The sequence below is a fragment of a genome, unplaced genomic scaffold (assembly GCF_019419815.1).
Source record: "Pyrus x bretschneideri cultivar Hongxiangsu unplaced genomic scaffold, Pyrus_bretschneideri_v1 Contig14, whole genome shotgun sequence".
Classification (NCBI taxonomy): Eukaryota; Viridiplantae; Streptophyta; class Magnoliopsida; order Rosales; family Rosaceae; genus Pyrus; species Pyrus x bretschneideri.
Window position 1 is genome coordinate 1,625,007 of NW_025999435.1, and position 20,035 is coordinate 1,645,041.

Genomic DNA, 20,035 nt, shown 5'->3' on the forward strand with positions numbered 1-20,035 from the left:
CGGCATAGGGTGTGTATAAATATACCTAAAGTTTTCTATTATTTGCAAAGTGTAATCACTTTTGTCCCTTAGGGTGCGTTTGTTACATCAGATTATTTCGGATTGAACTAGCTTCAAGGACTAAGGTGGACTGGCTTAGACTAGACTAAGTTGGACTATCTTTGTGAAGCGTTTAATGAAGTGTCGAACTAAAAAGCAGAATAATGAAAATAATAATAATTAATTCTGTTTATTTTTTTTTTTTCTTTTTCTTGTTCTAGAACACTCTCTTTGGACTAAGAAACCTTTCTCTTCCCTCAGCCTTTTTTTCATCCAAATTCCACAATTCTGGACTAAGAATCTCTTTTCCCTTTCCCTTCTTTTCGTCCAAATTCCACAACTTTCAAGAATCTCATCTCATTGAGAGAGAGAACCTGCACATCTAGGGAGGCCAATGCAGCAACCAGATCGACTCCCAAGTTTTGCAAGGTTATTTGCGACGAGCACGGCGTTGAGCCCACTAGAAGGTATCGCGGAGACACCGGCTCTGATCTCCAGCTCAAAAGGATCAACATCTACTACATAAGGCCTTCGGCGGCAAGTACGTCCCTCGTGTCGTCCTCATGGATCTTGAGGCTAGTACCATGGACAACATTTGATCCAGCCCCTTCGGCTAGATCTTCCGCCCTAACAACTTCGTCTTCAACCAGTCTAGCGCTGGCAGGTCAGGTCAGTTTGTGCTTGGTCTAGTGGTGTGATTTTGCAAGATAGACGCATAGAAGAGAGACACGAGGAGAGGGAGATGACGTGATTCTAGGACGCGAGCAGCCATGTGAGAACAAGAGAAGTAGATAGAGGAGGTGAAAGCAGAGTAAGGCGTCTTAGCTAGTCCCATAGTTTTGGAGGGGACACGCTAAGACCAGCTAGCCTCGTTGTTAGTCGAGGCAAGTCCTCGCTAGTACCACTAATGTTAAGTCCCGAGAGCAAACAACCACAGATTGCACTAAATCTTTAATCCAATCCAATCTAGTGAAAGCTAAAGAGGGCAAACAAATGCCCCCTTAGTGAATAAGAGAAAAATACCCTAAGCGAAAACACCTTGTGTACTATCGACCAACCGTATTGATCCAAGTTTGAAATATTGCTAGCATGTATAAATCAATCACTCAATCATCTGTTGCTATTACCAATGTGGATAATCTTAGAGGCTTAACAGTTGAAGAGTTACGTGTGATCAATGATGAAGAGGAAGAATGCAAGCACAAAGATGATCCTACAAAATGATGCACATGTGGCTAAGGATATATGTGAGTGATCTCTTTGCTATCTTTCTTTGTTGCTTTATTGTTCACAACCAACCGACATATAATTAGGATAACATATTGTATGTTGTTTATTATTTTTCTGTTGTGTATTTAATTATTCGAATTAAATATCTAAATAATATGCCTACAAAGCCAACAAAGTGTGCACCCCCACCACTTTATGGCCTGGGTAGTTATTATATTTTTTTTGACATCAGACAATATTAGTCTATAGTGATGGTCTTCTTAACATTATCCATTTTTCAAAATTTGTAGTATAAAAAATTGTGCCTAGTACTTAAAAGCGTCTCCAAGAAGACGTCACAAGTACAATGGGGACTGTTTAGACAAAAAAAAAAAAGGTGGTTTTCTGGTACCTAAAGAGATGCCAAAATCCTACATAGATTGATATTCTCCATTTTTTGTTGCCAATTTTAAATGCGATGTCAAAATACTTGTCCATTTTGCTGCCAAATTTGATTGCAATGTCAAAATATTTGTCTCATTTTAATCTCACCCATAAATCTCTCATATTGCAGGTGAAGGTTAGCTTTTCTGTTGCTTGTTAGTTTATTTGGGGGTTGGCCTACATTGTGGTAGGTGACTGAGCTCTTCGATGACATTTAGGTGTTTGATTCTTGAGCCTATGTGGATAGATTTTTCTCAACGCTGCTTCAAGAAGTGTCTCATATTGATCGATATCTTTGGTGAGAAGGTTGTTCTTCATTAAGAACGTCCATGCTAATGACATGTGAACTCTCGCATTGGTGGGTACTCATGTGGTGATCCACAGTCACGGGGGCGATAAACTCGTAAGACTGAGTCTGTCTAGCCTCGTGGAGCATCTTGAAAAGCTTTTCATATTGTTTTGGAGGATCTCATTTCTGATTGTTATCTTGTTGTTCTAAGCCTCCAGCTCATCGACCTTGGCCTAGAAGGCAAACTTCTTTCTTTCCTTCCTTCATTGCTTCACACTAGGCACGAGAGGGGTGTCGTTCTACGTGGTGTGGCTTCCTTTGCTCCCCACATTGGAGAGAGATGCTTGATCAAAAGAGAGTGTACAAACAATGGAAATTAGCTTGACGAAATTGGTGGGAGTATGAATAAGTGTCCTTCCCGCAAACGGCGCCAAATGTTAATGCACAAAATCAACAAGACTTTGGAACAACGTAAAGTGTTAAGTTTGTGACATTCACTCAGCTGCTTTGGTCACCTAGTGATAATAGTATGTAAAGAGATAGAGATAGGGAAGCAACACACAAGATGTACGTGGTTCATCTAAGTTTGGCTACGTCCATGGATTAGTGCTCATTAATAGTGAAGGGTTTCCACAAATACATAGGTTCAAGCATAATTATCATTAGTGGGTTCTAATGACGAGTTTAAATACAATAATGACATTATAAATTAATTGTAGGAGAATGGTCTTCTTTTATAGTTGAGGAGAGTCTCTGGCTTTCGTCCGCAGTTGATGTGAGACTCCACATGCCTTATTCTGATGTTGACATATGTCGCGTTGTAATTGATAAATTATTTTTTAGCAGGATTTTGAAATAACTAATGAGCCTACAATTGCTATTTGTACTTATTGTCATTTGAAGAAGATTGAGGGCTAATACTCACAAGGTTGATAAGCTACATAGGTTTCAATCTTTTGTCCATTGGGAAACTCTTCATTCGGATTAGTTTAAGCTTAATGTTGGTGGTTGTAAGAAGGGAAGTAATAATTCTATTAGAGTAGGTGGTGTTTTTAGAGATTTTGATGATAAATGGATTTATGAGTTTGGCGCCAATTTGGGCACATGTGGGATTCTTAGTGTTGAGCTATGAGGTCTTTACTTGGGCTTACAATTAGCATGCATATTGATAAGTTACTGATGGAATTAGACTTTGTAGTCACTTCATTTGGTGTTGCAAGCAACTTGCAATAATCATCCTTTAGGTCCTCTTGTTTTGACTAGTCGAAAATTGCTTTCAAGATCTTGACAATGCGAACTTCAGCATGTCTGCAAAGAAATTTTTTTGTGGCATACATTAACTATAGTCTTGATTTAAATTTAGGTAATTTTTATTTTGACACTCCTTATTCAGTTAGTTTTATTTGTAAAGATTGATTTGGGTTGTTCGGTGTAAATTTATTATCAAGTAGGTTTGTTTAGGTTCTTATTCTCCTTTTTTCAACAAAAAAAAAAAATCCACATATTTCTTTATTTTTTCCCTTACTAATTATTTTTATCATTAAATTTAAGAGAAAATTACAACAATGGACCTTCAATTTTAGAGAAAATTATAACAATGCTCCCTCAACTCAAAATTCATAACCATTGGTCTCTTAACTCATCAAAACGTGCAGTTATGATCATTTTGGTCAACTCTGTAAAAACTTTTGTCAAAATGAGTCATATGTCATGCACGTGAAGTTAGAATCAAGGGGCAAACGTGGGAAAGTAAATGACCAAATTGTAGAAATGGTCAACTTTAGCCCAATTGCAGAAATTGTACATTAGCTTTAACTTAATTGTAGCAATGATTTTTTTAGCACGTCTCGTTTTAACAGAAGTTCTAAAACAATTGATTAAAAGGATCATAGCTGCACGTTTTGATGAGTTAAGAGATAAGTGATCATATATTTTTAGTTGAGAAGTCATTGTTTCAATTAAATTAAAATTGAAAAACCTTTACTCTAATTTCATCTAAATTTTAACCCACTTAATTTTATAAGAAAAACTAATGAAAAAAAGTTTGAAAATTTTAAATTTTAATGATAAGGACAAAATAAAAAGTAAAATAAATAGTACCAAAATTAACTTTTTAGTATAAAAAAATATTCTTTAAAGTGAACAATATCATGAGTTTTTCGTTAAAACTCTCAATTTTACAAGCATACACAAAAACATTTTAATTTGGCATCTGTTCGGAATAGAAAATGAATAACGGCAGCCACGCTCCTACACACGTACAATTTCGTAACAATCCTTGATTCAGATCATCCCCCCCCGCTCTCTCTCTCTCTCTCTCTCTCTCTCTCGATCGAACAGCCCCCTAAAACGCATCTCTTTAAACTCCATAACACATATCTATTTTCTCGACATCTCAGAGAGCCTCTCTCTCTCTGACCTCTGCGAATTGCGGTGACCCCTTTTCTCTCTCCTTTCTCGAGGGGTCGTCGCCTCCTCTCTCCACTCTCCTCCTCTCTCCCCAGAAAAAGGATAAAATTTTGAAAGAAAAGGAACCCAGAAAAACAGGCTTCCAATTTCAATCCGATCAAACCCCAAAACCCCAATTCGCATTCAGGGAGCTGAGAATTTGAAAGATGTCGGAGATGGCGAACACTGACGCGGAAGGGATCGACGGAGTTCGGATGACATGGAACGTCTGGCCGCGCACCAAGGTGGAGGCCAGCAAGTGCGTGATCCCACTGGCCGCCTGCATCTCTCCGATCCGCTCCCACCCTGACATCCCCACGCTCCCCTACGCGCCGCTCCGCTGCAAGACCTGCTCTGCCGCGCTCAACCCTTTTGCGCGCGTCGACTTCACCGCCAAGATCTGGATCTGCCCTTTCTGCTACCAGCGCAACCACTTCCCGCCTCACTACGCCGCGATCTCCGAGACCAACCTCCCCGGTGAGCTATACCCTCAGTACACCACCCTCCAATACGCTCTGCCGACGGATTCCTCTGCCCCTCAATCTCTGCCGTCCCCGGTCTTTCTCTTCGTGCTCGACACGTGTATGATCGAGGAGGAGATGAGATATGTCAAATCGGCGCTCAAAAGGGCAATTGGGTTGCTGCCCGATAATGCGCTTGTTGGGTTCGTTTCGTATGGGACCCAAGTTCAGGTCCATGAATTGGGGTTCTCTGATTTGTCGAAAGTGTATGTCTTTCGGGGGAGTAAGGAGATTTCAAAGGAACACGTTTTGGAGCAATTGGGTCTCGGCAATTTGGGTCGGAGACCTGGTCCAATTGGTGGTGGAGGGTACCAGCTGAAGGGGGTACAAAATGGACTTCCCAATGCTGGTGTGACCCGGTTCTTGTTGCCCGCTTCGGATTGCGAATACACATTGAACACGGTGAGATTTTAAGTGTGATTGATTGGTTTCTGTATTTGTGTGTTTGATTCTAATAAATGGTGTTGTTGATTCTTCGGTTCTGCTATTTGGGTTTGAATTGTTGTGAATTTTCAGTTGTTGGATGAATTGCAAACGGACCAGTGGCCTGTGCCGCAAGGAAGCCGTGCTTCCAGGTGCACAGGAGTGGCTTTGAGTGTTGCTGCCGGGTTACTTGGAGCTTGTATGCCTGGAACTGGGGCTCGCATTGTAGCTTTGGTTGGCGGTCCATGCACTGAAGGGCCTGGCGCGGTAAAGCTTTAGAATTCTATTCTGTTTTCAATTTGATGTTCAGGAATGCATGCAGATGTGAATCTAAACGCATATGATAACAAATGTTGACAGGTGTTTTTGGCTGCCTTCAGCTTCCGTTTAGCTTGCTTGCTTTTCTCTGATGATTTAGATTACAAATTTTGAGTCTTTCTGGTCTTAAATTACTTCGGAAATCTACAATCGTTGTGCATTACAGTGTATGTAGGCATAATGAAGGGGATGGTTCCATTGGTGCTTATTATCACTTAGTTTTATATACTTCAGTGATGCGATTTATTCAAGTTTTAGACAATAAAGATACTGATTTACAAAAGTTATGCAGATTGTATCGAAAGATTTATCAGATCCAGTACGTTCCCATAAGGATCTGGATAAGGATGCAGCACCATACTTTAAGAAAGCAATCAAATTTTATGAAAATCTTGCAAAGCAGCTGGTTAGCCAGGGCCATGTCTTGGACCTGTTTGCATCTGCACTCGATCAGGTCTTTCTTTGTTTCAGCAATTATTCCTGTGGTTCTGGCCTTTTTTTTTTCCCAAGCATAAACTTTATCATCAATTCAGTTATTAGGGCTTATGTTCTTGTTTGTGCATGGTTGAGCTGCATTAGCATCTGGATAACATAGCATTGTTGACCATCAATCAAATTTCCATCACTGTTGTTCATGGATTGCTTGCGTTTCTCAATCTGTATATCGCTTCTCTGAGGCATTAGGTGAACCATTTGTGATTCGTTGATAGAATCAAATGAGCATTGTATTCAGCTTTGGACAATTTGACAATGCAACTTCACAATCATGTGATCGACTCCAATGCAGTCCTTAATGGCCTTCCTTGGATATTGGTGACTAGATTAAGTTCTTCTTAAAATTTATCACCTAACAGAAAAATTTCTGGTCAGAATACTGCTTGTTAGACTCACCTTTGCTAATTTAGTGGGTTATACTTCTTTTACTACATAGGTAAGGTTTAATTGAAAATTGGAAATAGTAAGATTGAAATGTAAAATGGTTGAATGCCAGGCCATGGCCTCTTCCTTATCGCTGTATGAAATCGCTAACTAAAGTAGAGACACAGATGTATACCAGTAGTTTGGGATCCTTTTTAAATTTGTCCATGAGCTATTAAAGCTGCAAGGGATCAGATGCACTCACGTTTATGTCTCAGAATCTAATGTCTATTGATTTTTGTTTTCTTATGATAGTTCAGAGTTAAGATAGAAACACCACTTTTCGTGCCTTAATTTATGTTTCATTCTTTATTTGACCTCAGGCGGATGATCGAGAAAAAAACAGTATATAATGGTAACTTAAAACTTCAAAGTGTGGGAAGTAAATTTTGAATTATGTTTGTTGAATGGTGAAATAGCAATATTATAATTATTGGAATGATCACCATACTCTAGTTCCTTTTTTTTTTTTTATAGGTTTGGTCATGTAATGTGAGTTCTCAGTGTGTAATTCATGAAATTTGTCTTAGTTCATTGCAGTATACACACTCACATATACATATTTAACGGTCATTATCGTCTGTTTTAATTTTTTTTTTTTTCAAGGCAAATTTTTTTGCTGGAATAAGAACTGTATATTTGTGCCTATGGTTCTGCAACAAATCTTAAGATATAATTAGTTTGTAAAACTATGTCTTCTTCATTTGTTTTTAAGAAATTTATGCACCTGGATTGTATTTTAATTATGCATTGACTTGAGGCAATTCTTTTGTGTAGGTTGGGGTTGCAGAAATGAAAGTTGCAATTGAAAGAACTGGTGGGCTTGTTGTTCTCGGCAGAAAGTTTTGGTCATTCTGTATTCAAAGACTCTTTCAAGCGTGTTTTTGATGAAGGGGAACAGTCGCTTGGCCTTTGTTTCAAGTGAGTGTAATAATCATTAAACATATCGATGGACCTGGTCTTTGTTCACACTTCACATTTTGAGTTCATTATAATTAGCTTGGCAATCAACTTTAAAGTTGTATCGCTAACCATGTAGCTGAATTTGACATGTTCTAGTGATGCTCCAAATGTGATTCTTGTACCTTGTTATTTTGGCGATACACCTTGAGCATAGTTATAGGAATGTAGCTATGGCTTGAGAATCATATTCCTTGATTTTTGACCTTTAAGCTTGTAGAAGATGCGTTCAAATGCTAGCAATGATACTAGCTGGCTCTTTTCAGTTTCTTTTTCAATACACACGATTCTTTTTCTTGTCTTTTCCTTTTTCATTTTGGGTCGGTGGAAGAATCGAAGAATAGAGTGAGAAGGAGACCCATAAGGTAGTGTATGATTGTTAGCATGATAATATCTGAAGGTGAGTGGCTGCTTGGTATATGTACCAGTGGCCTTTTTATCATTATATGGGATTCCTATTGCTTACACGGTCATATCCCTTAGGTTAGGTATTTGTACTCCCAATGCCTTTTTCAAGTGCATGGACATGTTAAAAAATTTTTCCTTTTTTTACTCCTCTATGCTTTGACTTTTATCATTAACAAATTTGTGTTCGAACTCTAATTACATGACATTATTTGTTTCAGTGGTACGCTTGAGATCAACTGTTCTAAGGACATAAAAATTCAAGGGATTATTGGACCTTGCACATCTTTGGAGAAGGTTGGACCATTTGATGATTTAGAGCTTGTATTTATTTGCTTTTGTGGCATAATGTTTAGAGTCATTGAAATGTATTTGGTTTACACGTGTTTGGGGAGTTTGATGTTAAATTTTCCAAGCCTGGCAGAAAGGACCTGCTGTTGCTGATACCGCTATAGGGGAGGGGAATACAACAGCTTGGAAAATGTGTGGCCTTGACAAGAGTACTTGCTTGACAGTTTTCTTTGATTTGTCATCTAGTGATCATTCAAATACACCGGGAACTGTAAATCCACAATTGTATCTGCAGTTTCTTACAAGGTATGCTTGAAGATTGTATCACGACCTTCAACGATGAAACATCTTATGGAACCCTTTGGTTAAATTTTTCTTGTTAGTTCTATGTGAAGACTGAATTTTGGGTGCTTTCTTTGTAATTGCAGTTTTCAAAACCCTGAAGGTCAAATGATGCTTCGAGTGACAACAATTACTAGACAATGGATAGATAGTTCAGTTAGCTCAGAGGTTATTTCAGTTTCTCTCATTTTTTTGTGAAAATATTTGTTTAGGTTGTAAAATAGTTTAGCCTTTGCTATAGCTGGTGAAGTTTGGTTCTTTTAAATTCACCTTTTTCCTTGGATATCATAAACACCCTTGTTCACGTTGCATGATTGTGCTATGACACATTCACACACATGTACTTCCTTTTATTTAGATAACCGAGCAAGGAAAAACTATTCTGCTTTCTCTTTTCCTTTTTAATATTTTTCTGTTAATCCTTTTATTAAGTCCAAGTAAGAGTTGGATAATGGAGAAAGAATACAAATGTTTGTAAAAAGGTATAATATGGTTTCATCATTGTGCGAAAATTGTGAAATTGGTTGGAGCGTGGATATATGTACAAGTGTGAGTATGCATTTTGAATAAACAGTACTTATTATTTTGTTCTTAGTTGCCAATGTTTGTTGTATATCGCCAAAAAGAAATATATCATGTTCTAGCACATTGATTGGTTTCCTAGAGTTGTTGAATTGTCATTTTTCTCTTTGCTTGTTAAGGCTGCTATCAAATAGTTGGCCATGTAATAGGAGCCTGAACCTTGTGTGGAATGATATGTTTTCTTCTTAGTTATATTTTCTTATGCTGCCAATTGATTATTAATTACCGAGCTTGATTGAAAGGATATCACTGACACAGAGGGATCTTGACTTTACAGGAATTGGTTCAAGGATTTGACCAAGAGACTGCTGCTGTAGTAATGGCAAGAAAAACTTCCTTGAAAATGGAGTCAGAGGTAGTTCACAGCCATTCTCATCTTCCATTATCTTGTATATCCCTATTGCATACCTTTTCCAATTTGTTATGTTCATATCTCACAACTTCGGGTTAGAAGGTATCCTAAAGTTAAGCCTTAAATTTGATTGATATCAAATTCTTAACACAATTTATATGTCTTGCTTTCTTAGTACGCCAATGTTTATCTCAGGACTGTTGATATATCAAACTTTTAGTCATTGTTTCTTTAATTTGATTGATAGCAAATTCTTAACACAATTTATAGGTTTTGCTTTCTTATTATATCTTAAGCTTTCTCCCTTATATTGTAGATTACTTGTATTTTGTTTGTTCTTCACCGATGATTTTTTTTTTCTTGAATTATTTTTCTTGTAATTTTCAATTATAGAATTCTCAAAAAAGGTTATACGTTGTTTCATATAGGAATCTTTTGATGCTACACGATGGTTGGATCGAGGACTTATTCGCCTCTGTTCGAAATTTGGTGATTATCGAAAAGATGATCCATCGTCCTTTACTTTAAATCCCTCTTTCTCATTATTCCCTCAATTTATGTTTAACCTCCGACGCTCACAATTTGTGCAGGTAACCATGATTGCTCCTCTCCTTTTCATCTCTTTTGTTTTGATATTAATATTGCAAACTATTGCTAATATTTTATCTTTTTTCCCACTTTGGGATCTGAAATGGTTTGTTTGCAGGTTTTCAACAATAGCCCAGATGAAACAGCATATTTTCGCATGTTGTTAAATCGGGAAAATATCAGCAATGCTGCTGTCATGATACAACCATCATTAATATCATATTCATTTAATTCGCTGCCTCAGCCAGCTTTGTTAGATGTGGCATCCATTGCAGCTGACCGTATTCTGTTGTTGGATTCATATTTTAGTATAGTCATTTTCCATGGAATGACAATAGCACAGTGGCGTAACATGGGATACCAGAATCAGCCAGAACACCAGGTATGAATGCTAAGTTTATGATTGCCGGACTGGTGGTGTGCAAATGTTGTTATTGTCTCAACTTACTGTGTACTTATTTTGTTTCCAGGCATTTGCACAACTACTGCAAGCTCCCCATGATGATACACAATTGATTGTTCGGGACCGTTTCCCTGTCCCTAGATTGGTGGTGTGTGATCAGCATGGCTCCCAGGTTTTTAACTTTCTTAAAATCTTAGTTTTAGTTTCTTGCTTCCCCAGTTGCACGGTTGATAGTTTTCATCTGGGCTTGATTTTAATTTGTTAGAACTTACAATTTAAAAATTTTGGTAAACCGTTTGTGTAGAGAGTGCTAGTTTGGTATATACTTTGTTGTTGTTGGTACGAGAGGGCCATGACTAAAATTTTATTTTTTCATGAGTTAATCTTCGCTAGTGACAGTTGTCAATTGTACTGCATTTCATGAAGGCGGATGAATTTATTTGCACTGTATTCTGAACGCCTACTTATTTTCTACTGATATGCTCTGCAGGCAAGGTTCTTGTTAGCAAAGTTGAACCCGTCAGCAACATACAACAATGCGCATGAAATGGCTGCCGGTTCAGATGTTATCTTCACAGATGATGTAAGCCTTCAAGTTTTCTTTGAGCATCTTCAGAGGCTGGCAGTGCAATCTTGAGAGAGCCAGGTAGAATTTCGAATTCTGCAGCTACACTCGATTTTGGTACGGGGAAACTCAGTTTAGATTATCAACCCCCTCTCGTCCTCCTGTTCCATTCAGTTGCTTTCCTTTATTTCCAATGTGTCTAAAAGCAAGAGGTCCCACCCCCCACATTCTTTTAATAAGGAAAAAAAAGCTCACAACATTCTTTGGGGTGCGGGGAGGGTATTTAGTGCTTCCTTTTGATTGAGTAAGGGACACGAAAGGCGAAATGTGTTTGATATATTTGGAAAGAAAGGTGTGTGACAGGAATGTGACTTAAAGAGTGAGCGTTCCTACTTCAGTAGCGCAGCCAAGTCAGGAGGATATTTTGTGAGATTTTTCTTTACATTTTCTGCATTCAACGAGGTCAGGAGGTACTTTCTTGTGTGTTAATTTTTAAGTTATATGCTCTTGTGGGTTCATGAAGCTTAGGTTGTATTTGCTTTTATTTTTAACATATATTACGCCCAGAAAAGGAAATGTTTGGATTCATTCAGGTTGAAATTGAGGACATCGTTGTTACCGGATATCTGCCGTTATATTGACTTCCCAATAGAAATGTTATAGTTACAACAACAAAGCCTTATTCCACTAATTGAGTTGAGCTCGTTTCGTTTCCTCGATGTGAACTATATTTTGGTGGTTGTTCGTTTATGTTGCCCTTTTTATGTTCTTCCATGGTGGTAGAACTTGATTCCGTCATCCTTGAATTTAAATATAACGCTCTTCAAGCTTAAATTCTGTGGTGCTCCGGGTTGCGATTAGGTCTTGATTTTTGTATTTTTAATCAAAGATCTGATGGTTAAAAATCTCGTAGTATCTCACTCTGGTCGACCATAGAAAATCCTTCAAGGAATAGCAGCACTACGATGAGCTACCTCAAGCGTTCGGGTTAAGCTGCTTTTTTAACTTCCAACTTTGCCTTTTGACACAATGCTAGGCTTACCACATATTTGTACCGTATTTTAGTACCATAAATAACGCTAGGCTTAATGCGTCAATTGACGTGAAGATATTAGACAAATGAGGTGCTTCGAAGAATCACTAAAGTGACTACCATTCGATCTAATAGTAATATGATTTTAGATTTGAGCGATTATTGATCGACATGATCTATGAGAGAAGATCTAGAGATAGACGGTTAGACCGTTGAGAGCCCCACAGGGGTACTCCTCAGCTGAAGCTCACCATTTTCGCCAAGATGGATTCAGTACAGACAACTTTCTTAGCTTCCGTTCGTTTCTGTTTGAGTTTTGAAGAAAAGCTCTATTTCTTCCAACAATCTCTTATCCCCAACCTGTAATCCTCCTGGATCCCTATCTAAAGACGACTCGGACGCCATCAAGTCGATGAGAAACTCACAAACTTCTCCCATGTCGTCCAGGACGGTTGCCGCCTTTGCCTTCATTTTATACTCTTCTGCACTTTCGCCTCGGCTGTTGCCGCTGTACTTTCGTTTTCTGCACACCTGCAATGTACCAAATAACTCCGTTAACTCTCTTTTCGCAGAACTTCGGGCTGCTGTTCGAAATTTCATCTTGTCTCGTGTTCATTCTAAAGCCAACTGGAAAGAAATATAATGACTCGAAAAATGCACGAGGAGAGAGAGGAATGGTCACCTGGAGCAACTGATTCACACTAGCAACTTGTTCCGTGTTAAGGAACTCAGAGTTCAGTAAAGCTCGAAATAAAAGTACAATCTCTGCGCTCAGATTATGAGCTTCGAGGTTTTGAATTACTGCAGATATGCAAGAATCGTCAAATACAGACCTCATCCACTCAGGAACCTTCTGACGTCTTAGCAATGTGACTGCGACATAAATTGCAGGCTTGTGAAGATTAATGAACGATTTTGATGCTAAGCTTGGGACTGCTAACGACATTGCCAGCTCTTCCACGATCATCCTGCTCCAGTTATTCTTTGTACTCGCACTTGTCCCTTGCATTCCCGCTGATTCCCACCTCAAGATCATTGATAGGCAGAGGCCACAGTTCATAGCCACTCTGAGGTCAGTGTAGAAAATAAGGCCTTCGAGGACAGCCGTTATAGACATTTGGTGCTTCGTGGTGCATATAATCTCCTTCCCTGTTCTGTTCTGCTGATCGGACAATCTGTTAAACAACTCCAACAGGCAGTATGAAGCAAAAAGTTTGACCGAACCAGAATCCAAAATGCAATAGTCTGCAGAGGTCGTGGCAATAGATTCCGATAAAGGAAATCGGCTGCACCCTATCTGGAGGATCAAAGAAATGTTTCCAGTCCACAATGCCAGGTAAAACAGTGTCCAAACTGGAGGAAACCAAGAAAAAAGAAAAGTTAGTTTCAAAAGAAAAATTCAATTCTATGGTTGAATTTAGTAGTAGGAACTGACCTTCGTAAAGAGAAGTAATTTAGCAGAAGCACATAGATTAAAACTTCTCCAGAGCTTGTCTCCTCATCATGGTCAGCCAATGCCGGTCCCTTTAGACACGCTGCATGAATTACGCTATTGATTGCAGAGACCAGAGAAGTACTGAGAACAATGGCTTTTGAAGGTGCTAGGAGCACTTCGTTGGAAGAATGGTGCATAACTAAGGAAAGGATGCCTATTACTAAGAGACATTCATGATTCCACGCGTCTGGAGCTCTTGGAGTGACGATATTTATTAACTACAAAAGAAGATAAACTGTCGGATTAAATTCCTATTATGGTAACCAAACTGGTATCAGAAAATTTTAGTTAGTTACCTTCATAGTCACTGCAAGCCAAGATTCTTCATCAGAAAGAGTTCCATGGTGTACAGAGCATAAAGTTTTAAATATTAAAACCAAGGCGGCTCTGGATATCTGAGGCGACTGCGTATGAGTTGATTCGCAAAAGAAATTCTGGAAAGCATTTCCGATACCATGCCGACATAACTGGTCGGAAACAGTTGGAAATATGTTGATACTAGATGTCATTAGATTCAATACAGAAATTATGTCATGCTCGTGTCCTTTCTCGAGAAGTTGTGTCAACAAGGACACCAAAAGTATTGCTGCATGATTATCTCCTCCGGCAATTAACTCTGCAATTGAATTAGCATTTACCATACGACTAATGTTTCCATGGAGTATGATGTCAGAATCATTTGCTACATTCCTTCCACAAAATTTCAGAAGCTGATAAGATAATGGCCCGCTGATTTTCTCTTCTTGGAACAGCCATTTCAATGATATTGGATGAATTCTTGCAGAAGGCAAATCCCATTCGGTTTCACTTAATGTCTCGAACAGGATTCTTTCCGCTTCTGGACTGTAGGGGATTTGGTAGCTAACCTTGGCGAGACCCCTATAAAGACCATAAAGATACACAAGCCTCATTACTGTGATTGGATCTGTGCCCGCACCTTGGAGATCACTACTGTTGACCAGAATATATTGCTCCAGCGAAGCTAAAACCAACTTATCATCTGCAAGTCTGGGGAGCAAAGTATTAAAGATGTGAAGAAAAGTAGCTTTGCAGTTGTTAACTTTACTGTCAAACGTATAAAAATAAAAGGCTGGAAATCGAAAGTTCAATTACCTTTCATCATATAAGGAACTGGTGTATAAAATCAACAAGATGGCAGATTGGCAAGAAGATAATTCCAAATTACGGGAGTTCTTTTGCCCAAGTAGAAAGAGTAAATCAATGGGATCAGATGGGAGACATAAAGCAGCATCTCTAATGGGTTGCCCCGCGTCATTTCCCATAAGAACATCTACTAGTGAACTGAGCATAATATATACCCTCTGTTTCATCTTTTCTGTAGGAAATAAGCCAAGGCATCCAAATGACAAACTGAACCATGTGCTTGAAACCAGGCTGTTTGCAAGTTCCGCTGCTTGGTTATTGGAGTCCTGAAGCAGTATCGAATGAAATGTTTCCAGTACTCCAAGGGCAGTATCCTCATCCATTTCATTGAAGTTGGTTACAAACCAAGGTAACAAATGTTTTGTACATACATTCACAACAACTTGTCGTATTTCCACTTTAGCGGATTCGGTAGAATTTCCTTCCTGACTGTACGTATAATAAGCCTCCTTAAGTAGGAACAAAGAATGCAAAAGTTGACATGTATGCTTCTCAGAGGTATTTAGACAAGCAAAAACAGCATGTTGCATTGCTTCTTCAATTGGCATTTGTAGATTCGAATTCACATGAGCAGATGGAGTTCTGATGATAGATACAAGCACTGAGCAGGTCAATATAAATGTTTCCTCAACCATCCCCATCTCCCCATCAGAATGCTTTCTAAGCATCTTTGTGAGAGTAGGTACTAGCTCTGCTATATGAGAGGAGGATACCATTCCGGGGCAATCAGAAATGCAGTTCAAAATGAGCTTTAATGTCTGACTTTGAACTGGATGGAAAGGAACATCGGCCACGTAATTTAGTACTGGAACTAAAGTTGCAAACCCGACAACAAGCCTCTGTTTGAAAGCCTGCTCAGATTTTGATAAAATATCAAGCACCTGAACACATGATTTGACCAGTGGATCCTTGCATTCTGTTCATCAACAACACTTATAAGCTATTTTCATTTTTATTTAGGGAACTGAAGTTTAACTAGGCTTATTAGCTGAAAACCAGTTTGTCCAAGAAGCACTCGATTTTTAAATATATTTAAAACGCACTTTTAGAAACTAAGATGCTTTGGGTTCATGAAACTGGACTTTCTAAGGGCTGGATAGAATAATATTCATAAATAAATAAGACCATATAAAAGGCTTGAGCTACCTACACTAAGAACAGTTTAAAACTTCTTAAATTCAGTAATTGCTTTTGATCAATGCTGGTTGCCGACTCCTTACTTAAAAGATAGTTTCTGGTTTCCTGATGACTGGCAATACTCAAATGGCTACTCTAACATCCAGAAAAACATACAAGCTGACAAGCTCAGCATTTTAAGGACAGTTGTTATGGTTTTATTTGGCACGAAAAAATTTACTAACCTGACAACCTCAGTATCTCAAATACATAATCTGCAATGTTTTCTTCAAGTAGGGCTTGGAGTTCTTTGCCTGAAGTGCCTTCCCAGGACATGTAATGAAATAGTAAATCCAGAGTGCTGATCTGGACTTGGCTGTCTGTTGAAAGAAGTGGGCCTTTGATGGCCTCAGTAAATAAGACATTCATCGGATTCACATCTTTTCCATCTTCTGTTGCTTGCTCAAAGCTATCACCTTCTGATGAATTCATACTGTTTGAATCAAGTGCATATGCAGTCCCGAAAAGCCCTCTCTGCGTCAACACTGTCAAGAGTGCTGAACAAGTAATACGGAATAGTTAGTTGAGAGAAAACAGGTTTGATACAAATGAGGCAATGTGCCTGCGAAGAGTAAGCATTCTATGCTCTATCAGGATGAATTCCCCCAAAGATTCATACATAACCTGAAAGGTTTAAACTTATACTTGTAACCACTGCAGGGATTAAGTTTTAACATCAAGCACTGTTTCTGAGAGCTGTAATGTGTCTATCGTTTGTTTTAAATAAACTTAACATGCACATAACTGTTCAAACAAATTGATTGAACTCATTAACTAGAACTGTTCAACAGTTGTTTAAACTAACAGATCGAACTGTTGATGATAAAAATTGTAAGGACCTTCACCTTCATTGTGAAGATATGGAATGAGATCAATAAGAAACAATGGTAGTGTAGCTTAGGGAGGACCTTTCCATGCTTGGTGTCTACATATACCTATGTGCCCAAAAAGAAAACTTAAATTGACAGATAAAAAATAAAACGAGCTGACTAAAATGCTACTCAAATCTTGCTGAACTATGGTTCTCTAAAGGCCAATGGACCCAACTTTCAAGGAACAGAAAATAAGTAGCAAAGGAGTGGAAAACGGACCTACACAATTCAATCGGACATCATCGCTTTGGGTCTTCATGAGTGCCTCCAGAGACAAGCGCAATAGCTTGGGGCAAAAGGCAAATAAAAGATCAGTTCCGTCACCATCCTCTGAGGCGTATTGAAGAACAGACACTTTGTATAGAACAAACAGGATTTCTCCCCGGATCTCTTCACTACGTTAAAAGAATTAGAGTACAAAAGTTGAGTTATAATGTGGTAAATACATTAGAAAAGGGAACATGCTCTCTTTCTGAATTCTATATTTGTTACCTTGGCAATTGAAGACCTGCAATGAGATTGGTAATGAGGCCATATTTGTCCCGAATGTGAGCATAAGGATTAGTATGCTGGCAGTTTAACAGAACCCCTAAGCAGTGAAGCTGCAGTTAAAGAGTGAGTCATACGGTGTATGGATGCAAATCATTACATTTACCAGGCACCTCATCGTGGACTCAACTATGATAAACGAGGGAAACCAAGTAGCCAAAATACATGAGAGATAAATCCACTAATAATATTTCAAAGAAACACTAACTAATCCCCCCATTTGAATTAGAACATCAGGTCACCAATGGTGCGTTTGGAAAAGCAACTTTAAAGTTTCATGGAGCTTAGGCTAATTTGTTAGGTTTCGTAGTGCATTTGTAGTGATTTAGTGGTAGTTTTGTCGTGCTTAGTAGTTCATTTGTAGTGTCCGTGTAGTGCATTTGTAACGATTCAGTCTAAAGTTCCCGTCGCAACTTAGAACAAAGGAAAAATAAGGCAAATTTCAGGAATCTAACAAATCTGATTGAGTTCAATTTCGCAAAACCGAAAAGTTCTAGCATTACCGAAAATTTTATCAAAATCTCGAAAGTAATTTGTAAGTTCCCACTAAAACAAACGAACAGAGAATAAATTTCGTATGCTGTTGGATTGGACAGTTTTCCTTTACTTTCTCAGCAACCAAACAGTAAACAAAGCATTAAAAGAGGATTATTTGATTTAATTATAAAAACCAAAGAGACAATTGGTCGATCGGACGATGGAAATACCGTATAAACCTGACGGCGACTCCAGGCGAGGGAACCGGAAGAGAGGCGATCGGAAACCCTAGCGACGAAGTCAGCAGAAAGCGAGGCGTCGGCGGAATCGCAGAGAGCGGAAGCGAGACGGACGACTTGTCGTGCGATGGGGTCGTCGTCGAAGGAGGAGAGAGCGTGAACGAGAGGCGAGACGAGGAAGTGAGAGTGGAAGGTGAGGAGAGATCGGAGGAAAGGGGGGTCGGAGATGGCCTGAGAGAGCTGAGAGAGGGCGTAGGACACGTGGACGGTGGGAGATTGAGGGTTGGAGATGAGGTTGGAGAAGCAGAGCAAGCAGATTGAGCCACCTTGCTTGGTTTGGAGGATGAGCGTGGATCTGTGGCCCTGCGAGCATGCAGTCGGAGACGGCGGCGACACCGCTGAATTGGAAGCTTCATCTTCTTCTTCTTCGTCGTAGTAGTGTTGAATCTGCTGTGACTGTGAGTCGTCGAAGTACATTTTGGCGAACAGCGTTTGAATTTTGGCGCCAGAGAAAATAGAGGAATGAGGACTGGGTGGGAATATTGCAAAATGGCCGCTCTAATTTCATATTTTATTTTATTTTCTACAAATTCACATTTTATTTTTCTCAATTGTTTTTTTTTTAATTTACTATTATTAAGAGGAGAGGAAAGTTCACAGTTATTACTAGGGGTGGTTCGGTATGGGATACCATACCGAAACTAGTATCCCGAATCCCAAACCGAAATTTTTCGGGACGGGAATTTGAAGACCAATCCCAAACCAAATTTTCGGGAATCCCAAATTTCGGGAATCCCGAAATATTTTCGGGATTTTGGGACAAATCGGGAATCCCAAATTGAAATATGAAATTATGAATTGTTCTTCAAATATATAATTCAAGAACACATTTATGAACTAGGAATTTCATTTCATTCACACTACCATTTAATTGAACACTGGCATGCTTGACTCTTTTTATCATAGTCAAAATTCAAATTAATTAAACTCTTTTTGCAATCTGTTGAGAGACAAAAGAATCAAGCCTTCTGAAATCATCAGCCATGGCAGCAGCAATAATAAAATCCACATGAATATCAAACAGAACATGAAAAATATGCAAGGTGTAGGGCATTCTAGGTTGCTGAGCATGAATTAGAAACTTCTAGCATCAATTATAAAAGAATAATATATATATGTATAAATATATATAATAATTAATATTATATATTTTCGGTTTGGTATGGGATTCCCGAAATATCGAGAAGCCAATCCCGAATCCCATACCGAAATTTTGGGATTGGTTCGGGATAGCATCCCGAAAATTTCGGGAATTTCGGTTTGGGAAATTTTTGGTTTGGGATCGGGATTTTTTCGGTTCGGTTCGGGATTTTCGGGAATTTTTTCCACCCCTAGTTATTACATTAATTTTCGGGATGGGTGAGTTTCGAACTTTTAATTGCAGAATGTCGGCTGAGTCCAGCAGATGCGCTTGTGGCAGGTCAACTTCGACCAAAAAGTTCGGGATTTGTAGCTGGATCTAGATGTGGTTCTTTAACCTGCGACAAATCCCTTTTTTCATGCGAGCATCGCTCTTTCCTTTGACTTGGCTTTTAGGATATTGGACCATATCAAAAAATTGGTCATATTTTTTCTCAATTAACAATCTTCCATAAGATTGAATAGTTCAAATGAACTGGATTGCAAAAAAAATAATCTAGAGATTTATTAAAAAATCCATTGACGATAGCAAAAGATCTAGGCCTAGAAATGAGTTCCCACAACACGATCCAAGTTTGACGACCAAACCTAGAGTAGCATTTTCCAAACCCTGGATATTCCTTTCCCTAACCAATATAAATGTTGGATTTGATTTTTCATGACATTTTTATTTAATTATTGGATTAAAAAGTTTGATGTTTACAAGGCAAACTTCAATGGGTGAATCAAGTTA

The 20,035-nt window shown here is 38.7% G+C and overlaps 2 protein-coding genes across 2 annotated transcripts; one reads left to right on the forward strand and one right to left on the reverse strand.

Annotated features, from left to right (window-relative positions):
- Positions 1 to 4,260: 4,260 nt before the first annotated feature.
- On the forward strand, positions 4,261 to 11,720 carry LOC103962593 (protein transport protein SEC23-like). Its single transcript, XM_009375329.3, is given in 13 exon segments — positions 4,261 to 5,352; positions 5,467 to 5,640; positions 5,984 to 6,145; positions 7,387 to 7,443; positions 7,445 to 7,530; positions 8,196 to 8,271; positions 8,399 to 8,571; positions 8,694 to 8,775; positions 9,467 to 9,544; positions 9,970 to 10,131; positions 10,248 to 10,511; positions 10,600 to 10,704; positions 11,023 to 11,720. Coding segments are annotated over 13 exon segments (2,322 nt in total). The 5' UTR covers positions 4,261 to 4,596; the 3' UTR covers positions 11,170 to 11,720.
- Positions 11,721 to 12,234: 514 nt separating this feature from the next.
- Positions 12,235 to 18,808, reverse strand: LOC103962616 (protein PUTATIVE RECOMBINATION INITIATION DEFECT 1). The gene is given in 10 exon segments (XM_009375352.3): positions 12,235 to 12,661; positions 12,813 to 13,358; positions 13,360 to 13,483; positions 13,566 to 13,843; positions 13,922 to 14,633; positions 14,739 to 15,705; positions 16,151 to 16,462; positions 17,057 to 17,232; positions 17,330 to 17,439; positions 18,094 to 18,808. Coding segments are annotated over 10 exon segments (3,954 nt in total). The 5' UTR covers positions 18,580 to 18,808; the 3' UTR covers positions 12,235 to 12,418.
- Positions 18,809 to 20,035: the final 1,227 nt, after the last annotated feature.